At 45.4% G+C, this 23,127-nt stretch overlaps 1 protein-coding gene across 9 annotated transcripts in view; it reads left to right on the top strand.

The window, feature by feature from the left end:
* RBFOX2 (RNA binding protein, fox-1 homolog (C. elegans) 2) overlaps positions 1 to 23,127 on the top strand; it is a 180,485-nt gene that overhangs the window by 28,902 nt on the left and 128,456 nt on the right. For all 9 annotated transcript variants that reach the window (XR_001414279.1, XM_014963608.1, XM_014963614.1 and 6 more), the window contains exon 2: positions 9,107 to 9,157. Coding sequence is in view for 8 of the 9 variants with exons in the window: in XM_014963608.1 (XP_014819094.1) it covers positions 9,107 to 9,157 (51 nt within the window). In the remaining variant the exon portion in view is untranslated. The remainder of the gene's footprint in view (positions 1 to 9,106; positions 9,158 to 23,127) is intronic.

The following is a 23,127-nucleotide window of genomic DNA, read 5'->3' as shown; positions in this document are numbered from 1 at the left end:
GGGGTTCCTTCCCTTGTTATAGATGCCTTTTTGTTCCTCGTGGTTGCAGGGAGAGGAGCTTTCCAGGAGGGGGACGAAGAGGCCAGGCTTAATGGTCTTAAGAGTGGATTTAATTTTTTTTTTTGTTGGGTTTTTTTATTTTTTTTATTTTTTTTTTATTTTGTGAGGGAAGGCCTGGAAGTTGTTCCTCTCTAACTGTTTCCAGATGGTGCTGCTGGAACACAAAGATTTCTAGTGTGTTTGGGATGGTGGTGGCTGAGACCCCTGGGCCCCTCCTCCCCCCCAGTGCTTCCTGTGCAGCTCCACAATCCTTCGGGCTTAATCAGAACCAGCCCTGGCTGCCGAGGCGCTCCTGAAGCCTGCTTTTTCTTCACCCTGTGCCCCAAGCCCTGTGCTTCCTCCCTCCTCCAGGCTTTTTAACCCCTTGCCGTGACAGCTCTGGCCCTTCAGCCTGCCCGCCTCGTTTCTCTCTTTTCTCAGGCTGGCTGTGGGCACTTAGAGTGTGCCCTGGAGATGAAACTGCATTTGGCTAGACTGCTTGAAGAAATTATGTCTTTGGTGAAAGGAAAGCTGGTCTGTAGCGTGAACCTGGGGAAATAATTTCTGTAACTATCTAGGACGGCTTACGCAATCAGGCCAGCATGTCCAGGGCACAGACAATTTCTCTTGCACCTATTTGCCTGCAGCACTTGGTATACAGCATGATTTTGCTGGAATCATGTCTTCTTGTGCCTCTATCTTTTTTTTTTTTTTGTGCCAATTTCCCTAAAAGCAAGGCAGGTTTAATTTTATATCACAGCCTCTTCACACCCAACTAACAAATTAGTTTCAGCCTTCTCTTCTGCAGGTAATGTAACAACTATAATTTTGTTCTGGAAAGTAGGAGTACTCATCTTTTCTTTTAGCCTTTGAGCAACAGCCTCTAAATATCTGCAAAATCAACCAAAAAGCTTGTGATCAACTGACTTCTCTTCTGGATCTGAGGTCTATCATCTCCCTTGTCCTGTTCTTTCCTGTAGTCTCCATCCTGTTTTTGGAGAAAGCAGAAGCGATGAAGCCATCTACTAAAGCAAAATTCTGTAGACCTTTTCGCCTTGCAAAAGCTTGTAGTTGTCGTGTTTGAGCAAGCTGGATTTTAATGCCGTGAGCGTGTTGCCCTGTAATGAGTGGTTTAGCATGAATTATGTGTGAAATGCTTCCTCAGCCTGGTGTAACAATTACAGCATCCAAAGGCGCCCCCAGTGCTGGATTTTAAAGCCTTATTATGAGCCCTGTCCTGTTCCTGTTGAGCAAGAGTGGAATTGAAGATGAGCTGCCATTTTAAAATGCTTCTGCCTACTAAAAGAGGAGAGCAATCAATATTCTGTGCTATTGACTTCTGTGCATGCACAGTGTCCTTGTATTTGCTGGATCATAGATGTCACACTGTGCACAGTTTTCCCAGGGGCTTTAAATCGCAGTGGATCTATTGTTGCCAGCATAGGTCATGGGCCAGCAGGGGCAGGCTGTATTTCCTTTATGCCCCGAGCAGTATGAGGATGGATGAAGCCATCTACTAAAGCAAAATTCTGTAGACCTTTTCGCCTTGCAAAAGCTTGTAGTTGTCGTGTTTGAGCAAGCTGGATTTTAATGCCGTGAGCGTGTTGCCCTGTAATGAGTGGTTTAGCATGAATTATGTGTGAAATGCTTCCTCAGCCTGGTGTAACAATTACAGCATCCAAAGGCGCCCCCAGTGCTGGATTTTAAAGCCTTATTATGAGCCCTGTCCTGTTCCTGTTGAGCAAGAGTGGAATTGAAGATGAGCTGCCATTTTAAAATGCTTCTGCCTACTAAAAGAGGAGAGCAATCAATATTCTGTGCTATTGACTTCTGTGCATGCACAGTGTCCTTGTATTTGCTGGATCATAGATGTCACACTGTGCACAGTTTTCCCAGGGGCTTTAAATCGCAGTGGATCTATTGTTGCCAGCATAGGTCATGGGCCAGCAGGGGCAGGCTGTATTTCCTTTATGCCCTGAGCAGTATGAGGATGCTGCCTGCCGTATGTAGTCCAAAAAAAAAGCGTATATTTTGCACATTTAAATTACTCTAAATTAATGAAATCTCATCTCTCTGAGAAGCTGAAAACACCCCTTGGCTGATCTGGAAAATGAAAAACCCAGTTGGTGGAAAGCTCCTTCTGACCTCCAGAAAGCTACTTACATTATTAAAAAAAAAAAAAATCAAGGAAGAATCTGCGTTGTTATAAAGAATCTCTGTAAAATACTTCCATTTTAGCTCTTCTGTTTTAGCTGTAGAAGTGCATTGTGTATATGAAGGTCCCCCTTCCTTCTCTCTGCAAAATTAGACATCTGTATTGTAACTTCACATAGATGCTGTCAACTTAAAACCTGAGCGTGTGTTTGTAAACTTGTTGCATGCTCAATTTTTAAACAGACCTGAAAGTTTACATACCATCTCTCTGTGTGGTGGTCAGATACATATTTGTATGTATACAGCTCTGCAGCTTCTGCTATGCTAGCTCGTTACCATAGTAGATAGAGGGTTTCTCAGAACAGAAGTGCCAGGAGGTTGGAGTTAAGAAAAAAAAATAGTATTTCAAATACAGAAAATGGCAGCAACGTGTTTGAGCAGTTTCACCGACGCTCCATTCGACAGGGATGCAGCCTCCCTCAAAGTTGCCCTGTTCTGTCTTGCTGGCCACCTCGTGGGCTTGCCTAGCTAATTGCTCCAAACTATTCAAATTCTGGTCGGGGCAGAAAGCTATTTTTATTAATCTGACATCACCTTCCTTTCTCGTCTTCACTGTGTCACTGGGCTTCCCGCCCAGGGAGCCTCTGGCGGGCCTGGCCTCCCTCCGGCCCGTGAGGGATGGCTGAGAGGGGAGGGCCTGCAGGCCCCATGGTGTGTTACGGGCTGCCTGGTGCTGCGGGGTGCTGTGTCCCTGCTGTAGAGGTGGGCCTCCTGCTTTGGAGAGCCATGGGTTGGCAGAGCCTTGGGGACTGCTGTGGGCACTCATGACGGGGAACCCCTTGTGCTCGGGGCTGGGGTGGGTGAGAGGCTGGAGTGGGGGAATCCAGAGCCCTGTGGGGTGGTGGGGGCCCAGCGCAGGAGCTCTCTCCAACATCGTTTCGACTCCTGCTGAAAACAGTATTTTTAGGAGAAGGGAAAACCTTGGGGGAGAAGGAGGGCTGGGCTGGAGGCTACCGCCGCTGCGACAACGGGGCCAGAATTCCAGGAAGGAAGAGGGGCCGGATGGGGCCTCCATCCCAGCCTCCGCCAGGCCCTGGAGCGGGGAGCCTGTGGGTGCTTCCGTGCTCCCGTGGGGGCAGTTGATGGTATCAGGCTCCCTGCTGCTGGAGCATCCGTCCTGGTGGCGGCACCTCTGCCGTCCCTCAAGAAGCGGCCTCAGTACTTCAGGCAGGCGTGGGAAGCCAGAGCCCTGCCAGCCGGCATGTGCCTTTCCCACCATCAAGGACAGAGCCATGCAGTGTACTTGACATGGCACCTTTATCAAAATCTCAGGCTTTTAGTCCCCAAATAGACCATCTTTTCTTTCAAAGAAAAAAAAAAAAAGGGTTAGGTAAGTCCTGTTACTTGCACCCCTGTGAGCACAGGTTGTTGATGTCAGGACGTTTAACAAGGAAGCAAATAAATGGAAGTCCTTTGCTAGATGACGTCTGCACATCTGGAAACTGGCCAAAGCCAAGAAGCAAGTTTAATTGAAAGTGAAGACAGCTGAAGAGAAGCGTCCTGTGCTATAGATTCATTTATTGGAACTGCAGAGTGATTAGTGAGAGCTATATATCAAATTAGGGTAAGTATCAAGGGAGAAGGGTGACATTAAGATCCATTTAAAAACTACTTTAGTTCAGTTTTTCATTAATAATCAGTAACTCAGCCTTAGATGCTGCTTTTCCCGTTAATTTTATCCACAGACAATTTGGGATAGGGATGTGGTACACACAACTGAGAAGGCACAGTGAACACATCAGATGCACTTGGACAAAGAAAAGAATATTTCCTTTTTGTTTATATGCAATAATTCGTGCAAGTAAGGGTCTAATGAAGAATTACCTGTTTTCTTGGTAGCTGATAATAAGGTCAAGGCATTTACAGTTTTACTAGTGCTCTGCCACAGTTAAATTACTAAAAAGCCTTTTTCAAGACCACCTCCCCCAGCACAGGGTTTCTGTCGTTCTTGCTATTCAAGAAGTAAAGCAAAGAAGATGGTGAAGCCACTGGGCTGTGGTGAACAGTACTGAGATTTCTTTCTGGCCTGCAAGCTTTACTTTTTTGCAACTGTCACTTTCAGATTAATAGCTTAGTTGCTAGTGTTTTCAGCCCTTTTTTTTTTTCCCCCCATAAACATCTTATTCTGTGTTCTAGAAAAGTGGCTTCTGTTTGTCTAGCACAAGTCTCTGATAAATGTGTAGCTTGTGCAATCACACCACTTCAAAATGCCATTTTGCTTTTAGGAGGAACAGGTAATTTCTTGTTGCCTTTATTTCATTGCTCTGTGTAATCTGGAGGTTTCTGGCTTTCCAGAGCTGGGGCTCTCCCTCACCACTGATGCCATCAGGCTGCTGTGCTGCCAAGAACTCTCAAGGGCAGCTGGAGCAGCGGCAGATGAACTGTTCTTGTGTGGGTTTTGCTGCTGTTGCTCAGTACCAGGGATGCAGTTGTGAAACTCAAAAGGATTGCATTAACTTCACTCCACTTTTTCCAGCATTGTCAGGAAAGCAGGCATGCTGCAGATCCAGGGAAGAGATTGTTTGTTCATGTTTCTGAGGTTATCTTTGCAACCAAAAGGACTCAATGCTTCAAATTGCAGCTTGGATTCAGCAGGAATTAATTCTCTGGCTGGGGAAATAGGGCTGAACTCACTAAGCTAACAGTTCCTACCAGCAGAGTTTTAATCTTCAGGCTTTAAATTTAGTTTCGCTGTCAAGAAACAATTGCTGATCAGGCCTCACTGATTGTTGCGTCTGGCAAAAAGGCCAGTCCATGATGTAAAATTAATTTGTTCTAGCGTCAAGTTAGGACAAAGAAAATTATTGCCTCTTCAAGGTAAAATTTTGTTTTAATTAAAAAAAAAAATAAATGGTGAGAGGACTTTCAGACCTTACATTATATGTTACAGCTGTGACATTTCCTTTGTGGCCTTTCGTAAGTTAATAACACCTGCAGAGCTGATCACTTCTGACTGGTGTCCTGGTTTATTGACAATTTCTCATGTTTTCTAGAGATGTCTAATTCAGCAACTTCTAAAATGCATAAAGTTGAGAGGTGTCAAAAGGCCCAATGACCCCATGTTCTGCTCATGCAGGAGCATCTCCTTTACTCTTCAGTCATCTGGAAATGGCTGTACCGTGTTTACCTCGTGACCTGAGATGGTACCTGTGGCTTGCCGTTTGTGGCAGACCTTACTGTTGCAAATGCCAGTGGAAAAGAACTCCTGTTAGCTGGAAAATTAAAGGAGGGGGAAAATTTGAAGTAAAGCAGGGGGGTTAAAGGCTTAGTGGATTTGACTGAATTGTGACTTTCATCCCGTTAAATCCAGTTGGCCGGCACAGAGACTATTACTGGGGTACAACCACAGTGCTCACACATCCTATGGAAGTGTGGAAGCCCCTGCGTGAGTTTGTCGATAGGGTTTAAATAAAATAACAATACATGTTGCAGAAAGCTGATGTACTGTATTAGCTTCTAGTTTTTTTTTTCTCTCCACTCTAAAGCAAATCGCAAGTACCTGAGAAATGCCTTTCAGTGGTAAACAAAGTAATGAAACATCCCAGTGGCAGTTTGATTTGATTTTGCAGGCTAGCACTGCCTAACTCAATTTCTTTACGAATGTCTGGTTGCATGTTGGTATCAAAAGAGAAATGTAATTGGCAGGAGGGAGCTGCGAGAGAGATGGAGTTATCTGGGGATTCCTTCTCCCACCAGTCTGCTGCTAGAAGGCTGGGTCCCTCCATGTTTGGGGCGAGGGTACTTATCTGTGTTGAACCTTCTCTCTCTCTCTCTTTTTTAAGTTCCATTTTGTGAGATTAGTTTTGTGCGTGTGCCGGCAGAGGAAGAGATTGAGCTGTATCCCCAGCCTCTGCTGCCTTGTATCCCCAGCCAACTAACAGGGAGTTTCTGTCTGGATGTTGCTGGACTGTCCTGTTCCAGTTGCAGGCATTTAACGCTTTCACTTCTTGCTCTGTTTAGTTTTCAACAAAAGCAAACTCTGTATGGAATAATCATGCAGCAGGCCCCGGATTCACCATTAGTGACCTGTAAAATTGGCAGCGCTGGAGATTATTGGCAGGAGACGGTTTCCCTAGGCGCTTCCTGCCTTCTCTTGGAGAGTTAAGTTCAATTAGAGCAATGATACGCACAGCGGGGATTTTGCAAAGAGTTCAGTACTTGGTGGTAGAGTTGCTATATGAAAGGCAGAGATTTTTCTTTGGCCTTTTTGTGACCTTAATGCTCCAGCTGCTACCTTCTTTCTAACCTCTGCTTTCTCCAAACTCTCACTTTCGTAGTGTAACTTTCATTCACCTCTTTTACCTTCTGATGCAGCTGTATTCCTCAAACAGTTTTAGTCTGGGGTTTGTGGGGTTTGTTTTCCAAAAACCAAAGTAGAGATTGCTGGCTGTGGCTTGTTTTATTTTATTTTTTTCTTTTCCCTCCACTTGATTTTTCTTCTTTCTTTCTGACCTCTTATGTACTGTGGAATGCCCTCAGATCTTTGTAATCATCTTTCTCTTTCTTTTCACATTCTCAAGATTTGCTTCTACTTAGGAAACCATTCTGTTTCTAGAAGTGGTTTCTGGGCACCCAGGTCCATTGACTTCAGGAAATCCAACAAAGTTTGGTTTTGTCTCTCTTCTGCCACAGCCTCCTAGTGACAGTACCTTTTGTGAAGAACATCATCCTCAAAAGAACAATTTAATTTTCCTTTCTTTATTATAACTTTCTGTTTGTGTTCACTGCCCATATCTTTAGTATCTGCAGTGGTAACTTCTCCACTTATCCTTATTCTCTGTGTGGAAATCTTCCTGGTTTCCAAGGTGTTGAGAGACACTGGCTCACAAGTATGATTAAGGTACTGACCTCACAGGTGTGTGTACTAGTAAAAGCATATTGGAATGATGTTTCAGAAGAAGACCATATCTCCTGATACATCGTGAACGTTTATGGCACTTTTATCTAAGTTGGTAAACTGCAGTGTGTGGGAGAAACAGCAATCACAATACTTTCTTATAACATGACTTACACTGGAGGAGAAAAATACTAGCCATGCATTTTCATTGTGATGTTGCTTGGTTTTAATTCAGTTCACAGTTAAAATCCAAAAGCATGTTGACACCATGGTACTGTAGCTGTTTAGTCTCCACTTGCTTCTTCCAACTTCTGTGTCTTTCCTTCTGTTTCTGTATTACTTGTGGATTTTTGTGCTTTACCTGCTTGGTGGCTATTAGTATTTGAGAAAAATGTACTCGGAGGGTGTTCAACCTAATTAATTACTGTTAATCCCCAAAACTGGCTGCCAGAAGTTTTGTTGTCCTTGAAGCTCTCGTACTATGCGCGTTCCTGTAGCTTTAGCATGAGAGCCTGAGGAGAGGCTGGATGTTTCCTGGCAAGTTTCCATGGAGAATCCCCTGGGCAGGTCTGAGGTAAAGAGGGAGGACGAATATGAACTTAAAATAGCATTGCTAGTCCCTGTATCGAATTTTTAGCACCTTGCTTTTTAGCAGAAGTTGTGTTAAAGTGTTCTTCTGAAAACTCTGAAATTGTGCCAGCAGCCACATGCCCTGTGTAGGGCTGAAGACCTCTCAGGTAGGAGCTGGCCTGTTTAACCCAAATATGCCAGCACAGAACCCAAAACATCTTAATAAATACTCTTCCTGATAGTGGTCATACATCTTGGTCAGCTTCATGCCCAGACTATCTTTGCTTTTTGACAATTGGGAATTATTTTGCTATGTTTCGTCAGCATCTTCCCCTTGGGCTTCTCTCTTCCCTCACCTTCCCCTTCCCCAAGAGCTGCTGGAGAAAGTGCAGGCCTGGCTTAGGAGTTCGTTCCCATAAGTCATAACAAGAGATAGGAACAGACTTAAAAACTGATTGCAGAGGGTAGCTGCCTCCTTTCCTCCTTGTAGCATTCTGTTGGGAGTTGCTCGTGAATTCACAGGGGTATCAGGGTGGAATTGAAATGGGCTTTTCCTAGTTTAGTTTATCTTCTACCCAGGGAGGAATGTGCACACACGGGCCACATGTGAATGCCCTCTCCCCATTTTGAATAGGTGTTGGAGGCAGAGTAACAGAAAATAAACTAAAAAACAGAAATAAACATTTATGAAGTATCATGAAGTATGTTATCTTAATCCCCACTGCTCTGCTAAAATAGAGATGAGTCGGGGAATTGAATGGAGAAATTCCAGAAGTGTTGGAGGTGCACGTATATCTGCAGAGCAGGAAAACAGGGCTGCCAATAACACAAGACATGTAGCCTCAGAGTCCCTTCTATGGTGAAGGAAGAAATTCTAGAGGATTGATTTCCCATTGGGAGTGTGTGAGGTATTGTTTGGGCTTACCGGGGTGTTTGAAGTTACACTGACTGCTTCTTTAAGTTCATCTTAAACTATTAGTATAGTTTTGAAAAGGAGAAAATTGACACTTTTATGGCTAATGTTTAGGGAAGTATTTCTTCAAGACTGAGCAAGGTGGGCAGCAGCTTCTGTAATTTTATGTTCTGCTTTGTTCAGTTTTTCATGATGGTAAATTAAGTTTGCATATAAAAATTCTTTGGAAAATTACAAAAATTATACCCAACTGAAATTACAGGGGGTAAGGTAGGATTAGTTTATGCTTATTTTATGGCTTTGATTTCTTTTTTTCTTTTCCTTCTGCACAATTTGGCACATCCAGTTGAAAATGAATCTTAGGTGTTTTGGCTTACATGGAAAATAGGAAGTTAGCAGAATACTTTAATCTTAGCTCATTCTTCCCCGATTTCATGCAGGTTCTTGTTTTCGGCTGAGCTAAGACAAACGTATAATTCCTTGGTTTCTATTCCTTGTAACCACTACATTCACTCTGTTTTCTTGTCTTGCAGAACGAGCCTCTGACTTCAGGTTATCATGGATACCCAGCAAGAGACAATCAAGTAAGAGTCTGATTGCCGTAAATGTGTTTGTGTGCGTGCGTGCATCTTTGTACACTTATGGATGTTTTGTCCAACAGCTTCCTGGCTGTCTTGTTATGGAGTGGAAATTGTTTTGTTCTATGGTGGAATGCTTGTTGAGATATATGTGGTAAATTGAATGCTTTTTATGGTCTCCAGCAGTACGTGGCAGTATGCCTGGTAAGGGGTTAAACATGATCCACATTACCAACGGCTCAGGAAATTCTTTATTCTTAAAAAAGTCGTAACTTAAAATCCCTGTCCTAAGCCCCCGCTGTATCTCCTCAGTGTTAATGAATGTAGATGTTCAGTGCCAGTGCATGCTTGGCCCTGTTTTAAACTTATTGTTGTAATTCTAGCATCTGGGGAGCAAAACAACACCCAAGTTTTTGTGAGAGTCTGCTTTGCTGGTAGAGTAGACGCTGTCCCGTTGGGTTGTTTCTAGTGTCTGTGAACTTGTCTTGCCTTCCTTTCAAGTCCTGCAGGGCCCCTGCCCCTTGCTCTTATTCAGGATGTTCATCTACAGCAGTAAAAATTATACTGTTCAGTGCATTGTGTCTGGAAGCGTTCTCTTGCCTCCTAGCAGAAGACAGAGAAATCCCAGTTGATGAATTTGCACGATGGAAGGAGGAGATGCTTTGGAACAAATGAAATTTAATGGGTTGTAAGATACAACTGTTGCACTTTAGATCTCCCTTCTTAGAATGAAATTTTTTTTTTCAGCATTCTACAGTGCTGCTGCAAAGCAGAGTATGAACCAGTGTAACAGGAAATTAATATGCACGGAAAAATCAATAATGCAGCACATTTCAGTAATGAGCAAATAACAAAACCAGAATCAAATTCTTTAATACTCTCAGGTACTGCTATATAAAGAAAGTGATTTTCATCATATCTTGATGAGGCCTGGGAATATGCAGCAACAGCTTAATGGGAGATGTCTTTATGAAGGAAGTACAGCATAGTGCATCCTCAGTGATTGAAGAGCTCAAATCTTCGGTGCTTGTACCATGTGTGAATTTCCATATAGGGGGGAAATTATTTGGAATGTCTACTGGGATATATTAAACTGTTACAAATAAGTATTATGTGCTGGGATGCTGTGGGAGTTGTGTTCCTACTCTATCCAGGCGAAGTAAGGTATTGCTAGGTTGAGAGGCAAGATCCTTAAAGCATTTCTTGTCTCCTTTTGATTTTTCCATTCCAGTGGCACCCTCTGTACCCTATTTTGCATTTTGTTGGAGCCACCCATTTAAGGGGTGGTTTTGGCTGTCTTCAGATGCTCATTTTGGTAACTACCAGTATGTCCTGCTTCATAGGTTTCCTCTTTCTCATCCCTTAATAACTCCTCTGATTTGGAAGTCCAGAACTGCTGTTGCTGGCAGGTCACCAGATCAACAGCGATGGGGATGGAAGCCGTGTGGCAGCCAGGGTGTGAAGTGAGATTTACATCCTGGGCTCTGGGTGAGCACAGGAAGTATGTTATCTAGTGTTCATATGTATTTCAGATGGCAATAGATTTATGGAAATGTTAAGCTGAAACTGTTTGTCCAGTAAAACTTGTGTGTTTTCATTTTAGCAAATACTTTTAAAATCTTTTTTGGCTGGTTTTTTTTTGTCTGTTCTTGGTAACATCTTGATCTGTGGTGTTTGTCCTTCTGTCTTGCATTTGGCCCTGAAAGAGCTTAAATTCAGGTCTGGTTTTCACTAATGATGTTTCAAGGCTTTTAGCTAATCTGATTGGGAGCCTCTAACATGATAGCAGTGGAGAAAGAAGTCTTCTGTTGCCACAGGCTGGGGCTGGTCTGGGAGAAGCAGCAATGGCTGATCCATCACCTGCCTTTCTGCTCTGGGGAAGGAGGAAGGAAGTGGTGTGGGAATATGTGTAGCAATCCTGACCCGGTAACAAAGCAATTATGAGATGCAGGAGCAATTGTATTGGTTTTCCTCTGATTAGGAGCTGGATTTGAGCTGGTGAGTGTAAGTCTCTGTATCTTGCACTTTCTCATTGTAAGTCTTTATCATAAACCCTTGTACTGAGGGTTTTTTTCCTACAATGTTTTCTTTAGCAGAAGTAGCAAAGCAGAGCTTTATTTTCTGGGCATCTTACTGTGTGACCACAGTAGTCCTGCTAGAAATTCTGTGGATGTAACTTCCCCTTTCTTTCGCCTTATGTAGCATCCTACTCCTTCACTTGTTTGTATGTCCTTTTCGCTCCTTTAAACTCTAAATGTCATTAATTGCTGGCTGCAGACCTTTCACTGTGCTGTTTTTACACCCTCTAGTGGTTAAATCAGACCCAGATGTTCCAGATTATTGCAGTTTTTCTTTCTGCCAGTCAAAATATGTGATTGGTTTGAGTCCTCGCTTTGGCCGTTTGGGAATGCTTAGGTCTACAGTATGAAATTTATTTTTTATCCTTTCCCAAATGTTTAAGCGTTCTGTCACATAGGCAGCAGCACTGAGGCAAATGAGATGGGTACACATTAAGGCTGTGTTCCTCTTAATTCTGGTGTTGTGTGATTGCTGTATGGTAGCCCAGAGCTTTGGGTTGTTGCACAGCCACCCCCTGTTCCTTATGTTTCCTGCCAGAGTGCTGTCTCACTAGACTTTTTGTGGTAATGTGGCCCAGGGAACATGTGTGCTAAATCATTTACGGTGTAAGTTTGCCTGAAAAGAGGCGGCTTTCTGTTGCTGAAGTGTTGCACTACTGGGGCTACGTTACTGCCGTGTAAGGAGGTGGAGAGCTCTCTGGGACTGTTCTCAAAAATTCAAGGTTTGCTCTGTGGATGTCTAATGCACACAGAGGAATGGCAGGATGCCCCCTCTTTTCCCCAGAGCTGTGCTGATGGCAGGAACAGAGCCCTCGCTAAAGGGAAAATACGGGAAGCGTTAGTGTAACGTTGTTAACCGAGATGAGAACCAAGTCTTTTGGTGAGGAGAGCTTATTCTCTGGGGACTATTCAGTTCTTTATCCTTCTGTTGGTCCTGCCAAGAAAATAGTGTTTCTTTTTTTTGTAACATGAGCGCCTGCCTAAAGTGCAGTGAACCAAGACTTCCTTGCTTCGTTTCCCGAGCTGTGACAAACAGCTCTGAGGTACTATGAGTTGGTCTCAACATGGAAAATGACTGGTACAGCTATACTGATACAACTTTTACATATAGACAAACTCGTCAAGTACTCTCCTTCCAGAAAGTTATTTCATGTTAACTGTGCCAGCTTGTTTTATATATAGCCAAGGCCTATGTCATACTGCTATAGTGCTTTTCATGTCGAAATATATTAGACGTGATATCTGAAATTTGTTTGAGTGCTGAATACTGGCACTTCTGTGGCAGAATTTGGCAGCTGCACAGAAGGATTTTGTTCCCCAACAGGAAGCGAAATGAGCAAGAACACCTTGTTTAGCTGCCACTGAAGGGGAGAGAGGAGAAGAGAGAGTTTATGAAAGCAGGAGGTAATTGTGCACACCAGAACTGGGTCAGGATGTTAGAGCTATTACACCTCTTCTGTTGTGGAAAGTGATCCTCAGCTATCACAACGGGTTAGAATGTTGGTTTGAAGCCCCTTTTAAAAGCTTGTACTTCCAAGAGTGCAATTCTTAAATCAAACTGGGCCATTGGTTTGGTGCTAATGTGGTGGAAACATTGTTACCTATCACAAGTGGCACTTCAACAGCTTAATTTTGGTGGCTGGTTTTCCATCTGAGCACTCGCCAGGCCTGACCTGTTGTTCTCCTCTATGTAGATGAGGCTGCAGTCCAAGGTAGCATGGGTGCCCATGGCAACTGCTAGGAATAGCTTTATCACTATCCCCTCGGTTTGAGTTCAAGCTTAAGGTGAAATGCTGTTAAATCCTCTCCACTTGTCAGCCTGCTCCTGTGGGTCTTTACTGACTTGCTGCTGTGGAGTATCTGTCGGGGCATCGTGGGCAGCAGGCGGCTGCACGCACTCCCCTCCCCAGGGCTGCGAGCTGGTGTGGATGAAGGGGGGCAGTGCTGGCCTGTGAGAACAGGAAGCTTCCCCTGTTGGTTTTTTTTCCCCCTGTTTGTTTTTTTTTTTTGCCCAGTCTCCCCTGCTGTGGGGAGTTCGGCAAGGAAGCCCTTCATCCTGAGATGTGAAGGCTGTGCGTGAGGTCCCACGGGGAGGCAGGACAGCAGGTCACGGGCTTCCTGTTGGAGCTGGCTGCACAGAGGCCCCACTGGTCCTGTTGGTGGTCTCTCTGCAGCGAGCAGTGGGGATCTCAGCAGAGAGTTCAGAGGCAAAAACTGCTGTCCTTTTGCCTGTGTGGTCTGAGGCTCCTTCACTTACCTTCCCTTTCTCTGTCACGTGGATGAAGCATGAATTTGAGGATATTGCCACAACTTGATTAGCAGTGGAGTGGCTCAGTATGAATTGGGATTTCCACAAAAATCTCTTGGTTTAGTATTAACTAAAGACTGAGATGCTCTTGTCGTAAAACATATGAAAAGTGACTTTCTGGAGGAAAATGGCTTGGCCACTTGTTTTTATTTGTACCATGATAGCACCAGCCACAGTCTCTCTAGTGCCCTATTTTGTCAGTCTTGGAACAAAGACTCCCTGTCTCAAGAGTTTGAATCTGTAAGTAGTGTTCCTGAAAAGCATTTTGGTTTTTAATTTGTGTTCCTGCTTGTAACTGACCATGAAAATAAACCCTAGAGGGTTGTTGCACTAACTGGCTCAGTAACCAGTGAGATTGTGGCAGTGGAAGTGTTAAGTTGTTCAGGAATAGAAAGGAGGGTTGTCTGTGGGGTTTTGGTCTGTCTGCCACTTACACTTTTGAATAGAGTGTATTTAATACAGATGCTGAAACTGAAAGACAGAGGGAGGAAGGCCTTAAATGAAGTTTTAACATCTTACTCCTGGAGTGAGTCGCCAGGACAAAGATCAGGAAGCATCTGAGGTCCTCCATATAAAATGAGAAGACTAGGCTTGGTTTTCCCCGTGCTTCTGTGGAGTGCCTCTTTGCTTGAAAGCAAACAACCCAAAATTTGGGATGAGACCAAGCTAATGGAGGCAAACTGTTCTAAACATCTTCCTTATGTTTAAAATGAGGTGAATTGGGGTTAAGATTGCCAAATCTGCTGCTTCCTGGCTTCCACAGCCTCTCTTCAGGCAAGCAGTGAAATATTCCCACTCTGTACTAGATGGGACTGAAGGGTCTGACCTAACTGCAGCGTCCCATAACAAATAACAAGCTTCACTTTAGAGAATGCGGTCTGGGTGAAAATGCCCGACATATTCAGGAGGTGGGAAGCATCCCTGAGGCAGTTGCATGCAGAGGGGTTCAAAAGTGTGTAATGGGGTAACTGCTGGGGGTTACCATTTAGCACCTAAGCTGTGAAGGGACAGTTAAGATACCTTACGGAAAGGCATTTAGCACTGCAGGAGGGGAGAGGTTTGAGAAATCCTTTCCCGGATCGCATCCAATACTGTTTATAACTCTCAGCACATTCAGAAGGTAAAAACAGTGTTGAAATAGTGAAGAGAGTTAAAAGCAACAGAAATCATTATATCTGAGAAGGAAAACAAGAGGGCAGGGTGTTTAGTTAAAAATTGAAGGAGGAGTTGGTTACATACTGAAGCTCAAATGATTATGGGTGAGTTGGAAGAGGAAAGATAAGATCCTCTGAGACTAATCTAGTAATATTTCTCCCCTGAATCCAGAACTGTCTTGGTTGATCACTTGAATTGCAAAGAAGTGGTTCCTTGTTTTCTCAACCCCAGACTGCATCCCTAAGAAGCTGCAGGGAAGATTCAGGAATTGGAATTAGAAAAAATTTTGACGTATACATCACTAAACACTGAGCCTGTTATAAATCTGCTTTCTGAAATTTCACTCTGAACCAAATCGCTGTGCTTATATTGGCCACATTCCCCCAAATCTCTCCTTTCCTTTCTGTTTAGCTAATTTCCTACCATCAAAACCCTTAAATAATACAGGAAGCGCAGTGTCTTGCAGTTGACACAAGTCTCCCAAACAGATCACTCTCGCCATATATTTATTTCCCTTTTCCCTCATGCCTGCTGCCTTTCCAGCCTCTCCGCATACAAGGCAGGGAATCCTTTCCTTACAGAACCTTGAAGACCTTTCATAAACACCCTTGATGAGCTCCATACCAATGTGTGCTTTGCTGTTACTCAGTAACAAGAGAGAAAAAAATGACCACGTGGAGCAAAGTTGTGTGAGAAGATGTTAAGGAGTGCATCTAAGTCAGACACGTGCTAATTCCTGACAATAAGCTCCTTCAGTTCTATAAAGACTCAAGGGAAGTAACGATTACCTTGCTGATGAATAGTTGGGTCAAAGCTCTGGGGCTGTAAGGCGTTGGCAGGAAATGGGCTGGATGATGTAATACAAATTCCTTTCATGTTTGAGCCCTCTGATTTGAGCAATTTCTCATCTCTGCTTGGGGTTAAAGAGAGGAGATGTGAGTCATCCTTCTTGGGAGACCGCTTTTTCTCTTGCGATGTCCTTTTTGACCGTTGAAGTGTTACCTGATGTCTGCGAGAGCCTTGGAGGCTCCCAAGCCCCTCAGTTATTTTGGCAAGAGGGGACAGCATCTTGTTTAGATTTCCCCTGCTGAAATTGCGGGAGTCCTAGAGAGCGTGGCATGTGTGTTAGAAGCAGGCTGTAAAATGATCGGTTGGAGGACTAAACCCAGTGTGGAGAAAAGAGCCTGCTGATGGGTGTTCTGTCCCATTGAGGACACGAAAGCGGCAGTTCTGGGTCAGACGGGTCTCTGCCTTCCAGTGCTCTGGCTTTGACAGTGTCTAATAGCAAGTACTTAAAGCAGAGGGAGCAGCGCCAAGATTTGGTGATACTTCCCCTCCTCCCTACTCTTGAAGCAATCCTGCGGCTTTGGGATTTCCTGGCCATAGATTATTTTTTGTTTTAATATCTTTTTTTTTTTTAAATCACCTGTGATAGATTTTTCTTTATTGAATCTGTCTACATGGTTTTTGAGTCCATCTAAATCTTTGGCGTCCGCAACATCCTGTGGCAACGAGTCTCCCCTGCTTTAAGTGTGTTTTACGGGGGAAAAGTTCTTCTGTGCACAGCTAACTTGAAACCAGAGTGGTTTTTAAAGCTCTGGGGTCAGGGGGGCTTGGGGTCCTCTGCTTGCACAGCTGCACTGTGGTTCCATGGGTGAGCATTTCTATCTCAACTGGGGAAAAAACCCAACAAAACCAAACCAACCAACAATAATAATAATAATAATAAAAAAAACCAGAAGAAATTTAAAGTAGTTTGTGTGCATTTAGTATCTTTTTCTAGAGGATGATAAAACTTTGCAAAAGTTACTTCTAGATAACAAGAGGGTGGTGAGGCACTGGGACAGGTTGCCCAGAGAAGCTGTGGATGCCCCATCCCTGGAAGTGTTCAAGGCCAGGCTGGACGGGGCTTGGAGCAACCTGGTCTGGTGGGAGGTTGCCCTGCCTGTGGCAGGGGGTTGGAGCTCGATGATCTCTAAGGTCCCTTCCAACTCCAACCATTCTGTGATGATTCTATGAACCGTAAATGCTGCCGGGCTTTTGGAAGGCGCTGCTGCGGCGTGGCCGGGAGCTCAGCCCTTCGGGCTCGGGCTCCGTGTCCAGCCCCGGGGGTAACGGGGAGGAGGAGGAGGAGGGTGCCGGGGTGAAGGGTGTCAGCGGGCGCGGGCCGGCTCTGGCGGCGGGCTGCCAGGAGAGGGCAGCCGGCGCACGGCCAGCGCTCGCCGCCCCGCCCCGCCGGCTGGGGGCCCGGCCCGGGGCGCGGTGCGGGGCGGCCGCTTCTCCTTCCCCGCAGGCTGCCTCTGGGCTTGTCCCCTGGCATAAGCCCCTGCCGTGGCCCTCGGGCGGGAAGGGATAAAGACCTTGGGAGAGAGGGAGAAGAGGGTTCGGCCTCTTCCATCCCACAAGCATTTGGGGGTGACTTTTCTATGGTTCTGGGGCGGCCGTCCTCAACAAAGACAAAAGTTGTTGTTTGGAGCGCTGGGGAGAGGACGTGTCACTGCCTGAACCCAGCACAGGGAGCGTGCAGGGAGGGCTGAGACAAGCCCTGCCACCCCTCCGTAGGGCCGGCTTAGGGATTTGGCTCTTCAAAGAGTCACAGAGGAAAGCCCTGCCTGTGGCAGGGGGTTGGAGCTCGATGATCTCTAAGGTCCCTTCCAACTCCAACCATTCTGTGATGATTCTATGAACCGTAAATGCTGCCGGGCTTTTGGAAGGCGCTGCTGCGGCGTGGCCGGGAGCTCAGCCCTTCGGGCTCGGGCTCCGTGTCCAGCCCCGGGGGTAACGGGGAGGAGGAGGGTGCCGGGGTGAAGGGTGTCAGCGGGCGCGGGCCGGCTCTGGCGGCGGGCTGCCAGGAGAGGGCAGCCGGCGCACGGCCAGCGCTCGCCGCCCCGCCCCGCCGGCTGGGGGCCCGGCCCGGGGCGCGGTGCGGGGCGGCCGCTTCTCCTTCCCCGCAGGCTGCCTCTGGGCTTGTCCCCTGGCATAAGCCCCTGCCGTGGCCCTCGGGCGGGAAGGGATAAAGACCTTGGGAGAGAGGGAGAAGAGGGTTCGGCCTCTTCCATCCCACAAGCATTTGGGGGTGACTTTTCTATGGTTCTGGGGCGGCCGTCCTCAACAAAGACAAAAGTTGTTGTTTGGAGCGCTGGGGAGAGGACGTGTCACTGCCTGAACCCAGCACAGGGAGCGTGCAGGGAGGGCTGAGACAAGCCCTGCCACCCCTCCGTAGGGCCGGCTTAGGGATTTGGCTCTTCAAAGAGTCACAGAGGAAAAGGTTTTTTGTAGTGCAAGTCTGCTCTGTTCCAGAATGTCTCGGGGCGATGCGGGAGGGGATGTGTGAGAAGGAGCGCTGGTAACAGTTGCTTTTAGAGAAGACCCTGAGCTGGGCAATCTCTAGCACTTCTCCAGCTTGAGCAGGCTCCTGGCCCGAGCTCGTTTTAGCAAAAGGCACGTGTTCTGCACAGCGCTGCTGCTGCTTAGGGGGCAGTGCAAGATGGATGCACGCTTACAGTGAGGGTTCTATAGTGAGGGTTTGGGGATGTCCTCCTTTAGGCCCTAGAGGCTGTTCTTGGGTGATCAGTTGTCTCCAGCGTTGGTTCTGCATGCCATGAAATCTCATAGCTTTCAAATGAATGAAGGAAGTGTGTGTGTGAATAAATATTATTCTTCCATCCTATTTTTTTTTCTTTAAAGAAGGGTAGGGATCCCAAGAAATACAGCTGGTGTTACAGAACCTGGAAAGATACCGAAAAAGGTCAGATGCTTACGGTCAAATCCTTCACTAAAGGAAATTAAGGCAACAACAGACATACAATGCTAATTTTTAAGGACCAATCATGTCAGATCAATTTAATTTTCTCCTCTGACACGGCAGCAGGCCTGGCAGATGGAGAAAGCTACTGGCTTTGGACCTAGTCCTGCATGACCTTTACATAAACTAGGCAAATGAAAGGCAAAATTAAGAAGGGGCTGAGCACCTCATTGGAAAAATTGAAGTAATTATGTCATGCTTTTCTCTGTGTGTGTGATCTGGAGTTTTAACCATGGTCTGTCCTGGCTGCTTTGCCCTTCTGTACTGTTCATCAAACATCAGGGTAATGAAAGAGTGACTGAATATATGTATGTGGAAGGGCTGGCAGCTTTTGGAAGGTAAGATTAGGTGTCAAAAAGATCACAGTAAATTGCAGAAATTGCCTGAAATCCAACAACGTGAAATTAAACAAAACCAAGCTGTATTAACAAAAGGAACTCTGTGCAATATAAAATGGAGAATAGCTGGCTAAGCAGTAATATCAAAGGAAAGATCTGAGGTAATAGGGGATAACAAACTGAGTATGTGGTGCTATTTTTTGTGATGTTGAAAACCTGGATTTATTTCCAAGAGTGTCAAGTAATGGCAGAAGGTAGTTATTCTTCAGAGCTGAGCACAGTGAATGGAGCACTGTACCTAGTTTTATGCACTTCAGGAAAAACGTGGACAGCATCTGGAAAAAGATTAGGGAAGAACAAGAAAAGGAGTCTCAGAGTGTGACGTAGGAGAAAAAGATTGACCTTGTTCCTTCCTCAAAAAAAAATAGAGAAGTATGGATGATGGGGATCAGTTATTTACTATGTCCATTGAAGGCAGCTTAATTTGCATCAAGGAAGGCTTAAATTGGCTATTATGGGGTGAAACAACATTTCTGAATCGATGTAGTGAAGCACTGGAATGGTAGTTTAGGGGACTGGAGTTCCTGTTTCTGGGATTCTGTAATAACAAGTTAGGTAATTCTTGATGGATGTTTGTCTAAACATGCTCTGTGCTGCCTCTGAGCCCAGAGGACCTCTTGTCTCTCCTGCCCTGTGCTTGCATTATTCTGTGACATTCAAAAAACAGTTGTTACCATCTACATAATTCCACAGCCGTGTGACTGCTGCAGTCTTGGGCCTTTCTCTCTTTTTTTGTGTGTGTCTAAGTTGTAAGATAGGAGGCTCCTCTGCTCCTGTCTGATCTTTAAAGTGCCAGAGATCCTTTCTTTGTGACAGCTGCCTCATAGCTCTGTTTCTTCCTGAGTTTGCTTCTCACTCAAAGAGTGCGGGGTGTTCAGCATCTCTGAGTCAGTCCTTCCCTTTGTCTCACAGTAATGACACGTATCATATATGAACCTTGGAGTGTTTGATATCTTGATTTCCCTTTAAGCTCTCTTAAAGGACGAGAAATTATTATTTTTTTTTTAAGTAACACAAACGTCTCCTTGCTACCCTACCTGCAACTCCCCTTGCACGGAGAAAGGACTGGGAGAATTCGGCAGGAGCGTTTCCTCAGTCTGAGCGTGCTTCTGCCTGCTTGCTGCTGGGCTCTGCTGTGGGAGGGCAGCCTGCCTGCGTGACGCCCAGTACGGGAGCTGCTTCGCTGCCCCGCTTTCGCTGGCCGCTTCAGCAGGACCCCGAGTAAATGAATGGGATCGCTTTCTGTTCTGCTGACTTCTCCTGCACGGTGAGTGAGCGGCTCTGCCTCGGCTGGGCAAGGATGCCGCGTTGCGAGCGGATCTACCTCAGCAAGCTACACGGGTGCTCCCGAGAATAGCTGGTGGATAAGAAGATGGTTTCATTCTTCTCAATATTAAGGGAGAGGTATTTCCAGCAGTGGCATAATGTTGCTTGGAGCAGGCATTTGCCAGATGGTTTCAGCTCCCCCGAGGCTTTGGGATGTGAAAGGGAAAGGGCCAGGAACACACTTTTGATTCATTCCATTAGTAGATTAATCGGCACTGTCCTGGCTTAATAAGTCTTTTAGATTTCCCAGTGGAAACGGCACATGTAATTCTGCCCAGGTCATGCTCTGCGCACCTGTGTTGAAGCTTTCACAGTAAGAAGCTATGCTGCTGCAGGCAACATCTGCAAAACAAGACTTGGGGGGGACGGACGGACAGGTTTTTTTGGTGGGGGGAGAGGTGAGAGGAGATCTTTTTAATAAGTACTGTTAAATAACGCTAGTGGGAGTAAGATGGCTTGTGAGAACATGCTTGAATTCTTCTGTCATTTCGGTGGGGGATGTATTTAAAAATCTTGCAGTGGTAATTTGATGTTATGAAGCTTTTTTTTTTTTCCTCTATTCTGTATTAATTGCCGGCTAGATTGCATTTTCCAGGAAGTCTGTGATTAGAGGACAAGGGTGCTCTTCCTGATAAGGGTCAGAGGCTGCTGTCTCAAGAGGCTGGCGATAAAGTGAAGAGAACTGTCTCACTGATTTTTAGCTGAAAACCTGAGCAGATGCTGTGCTGCTGTTTATTGGGGGGGGGGGGGGGGTGGGTGTCCCCTATGACCTGTCTCTTCCCACCTCTCTTTCAGCTGGGCCAGCCAATTGTTGGGGAGTGGATTTAGTTGCTGCTGCCACCCACACAGGAGAAGGTTTGTAGCTTTTGGCAGTTTTAGCAGGAATCTGCGTTTTTAACTCTTTTGGTGCCTGAGGGTTGTGATGAGCTGCACTCTGTTACAGCAGCGCTGAGCTGTGCTTGCTGCTGGACCTAATAAAGGTTTACTGGTAGGATTGTATCTGATGAGATATGCTGCAATTCCTTCACAGTTGGATTTTAATGAGGAGAGACTTCAAGTACGGCCAGCAAATGTGTCTTTCTTGCCTTTCCTGCTCCATCGTTCCTCTAATACACCTTGAGAGTATGGGCTACCCTTTCTTACAGGTCAAGAGGACGGCAGTGGCTAAGGTTGGCAGCAGTTTGATCGTCATCCCTATTTCTGGGACACCTGTCACCCTGGCTCCTTGCCATGGTCTCCCTAAGCTAAAACAGCGCTCCTCAATTCCAAGTGCTTGGAGAACAACTTGTTTTCCAACCATTTATGGCAGCCAGCTCCAATCCTTTTGCAGGGTCTGCAGAAAGACTGACAGGGGCCAAAGGAGTAAATGTCATGAGACTCCGGACTTTGTGTTGAAAGCTGAGATAGAGATATTTTACATCCCGCAGTATATGTAGCCAGATTTAGGCTCTTTGGTATTTCCAGTAGAATGGCATTTCAGAACTGGGAGCTGAACTCTGACAGCAGCGTTGTCCCCAGTTGCTGCCAACTTCACCCCAGACAGAGAACTGCTGTATTTTTTGAGCAGCTGCTGCTGTGGAGCAGAGCATGGGAAGAGTGTTAGTCTCTGAAATAATTCGAAATATACTGGCACAATAGACAGATAGAGCCAGCCCTCTGAATTTCACTCAAGAATTAATCTAATCACTGTGTAATATGTTCTTACTGGTCTATCCTACCTAAAGGGCAAACTTAACTACATTAGGCACAATTTGGAGCATTTGATTTCCTTCAGACTTTAGAATTAGGATACAGCTGACTATCCATGTACATATTTCGAGGTTTCTGGGCATCTCTAATCCAGTTTGTAGTGACATTAGCATTAGATAACCATAGCGAGGCCTTTATCTGAAAGGAAACATGCATTCTTCAGGCCACACAAGGATGGGAAAAGATTGTTCTGGTCACTGTTGCTTTCTGGGAATTTGGGAACTGGGAGGAATTTTATATGTTGTTGTTGCTGGTTGCTTTTTTATCAAAGTACTGTAGCGGGTACAGTAGTTGTCAGACAGTATGGCTACACTTCCAAGCTTAAATTTGGATGGAGATGAGAATGTATTGCATAGGACCTAGGTCACAACAACTGCATGTGTTGACTGGCCGTAGTTACTTCATACCATTCATCTCATCTAAAATTAATGTGAGAGAGCTGCTACTTGCTTTTCTGCCTTAAAAAGGGATCAGAAGAGTAAGGAAGTTGCAATCGGTCTCTAATGGAAGAGTTTAATTTTGCCAGAATTTGATCAGAAAAGGTGTCAGAATGGAATTTACAGTACTGTAATTTTTTTTATGGGTTGGGTTTGTTTTTTTTTTTTTAGGATTAGATGAGATCTTGGGAAGAATGACTTTCCTGAGAGGGTGGTCAGGCCCTGGAAGAGCCTGCCCAGGGAGGTGGTGGAGTCACCATCCCTGGAGGGATTTCAGAACCGTGTAGATGTGGCACTTCAGGGCACGTGCCCAAGAAGTAATTATATTTTTTTTTTGGTTGGGGTTTTTTTTTTTTTTTTTTTGGTCATGGCAGGATGTGGGGAAAGAAGGGAAAGTGGAACAGCCTTAATACAAGATCAGTTGAAGGTGCTTCAGGGTGACAGTATGTTTGAGCCCCACAGACTGCAATGTTGCTGAATACCAGATCCATACCTCCTCTGCTCCTATGAGAGCCAAAATTCTCCTTATTTGAGTATCTCAGTTGACACAAGTGCCAAGAAATACATCTGAATTTGTTGGAACATCCCATGTTACAGACTCCGGGTGTTTCCAGTACTCCCTGCACGTGAGATCTGCAGAACAGCAAAATGCTCTATTAAAAGACACAGGTAGGTATCTATCTGCATGTCTTCCTGGAAGTCCCATATTAAATATATAAA

This window comes from Calidris pugnax, unplaced genomic scaffold (genome assembly GCF_001431845.1).
Source record: "Calidris pugnax isolate Ruff unplaced genomic scaffold, ASM143184v1 scaffold44, whole genome shotgun sequence".
In the NCBI taxonomy this organism is placed as follows: Eukaryota; Metazoa; Chordata; class Aves; order Charadriiformes; family Scolopacidae; genus Calidris; species Calidris pugnax.
This window is presented reverse-complemented; position numbering and strand designations above follow the sequence as displayed.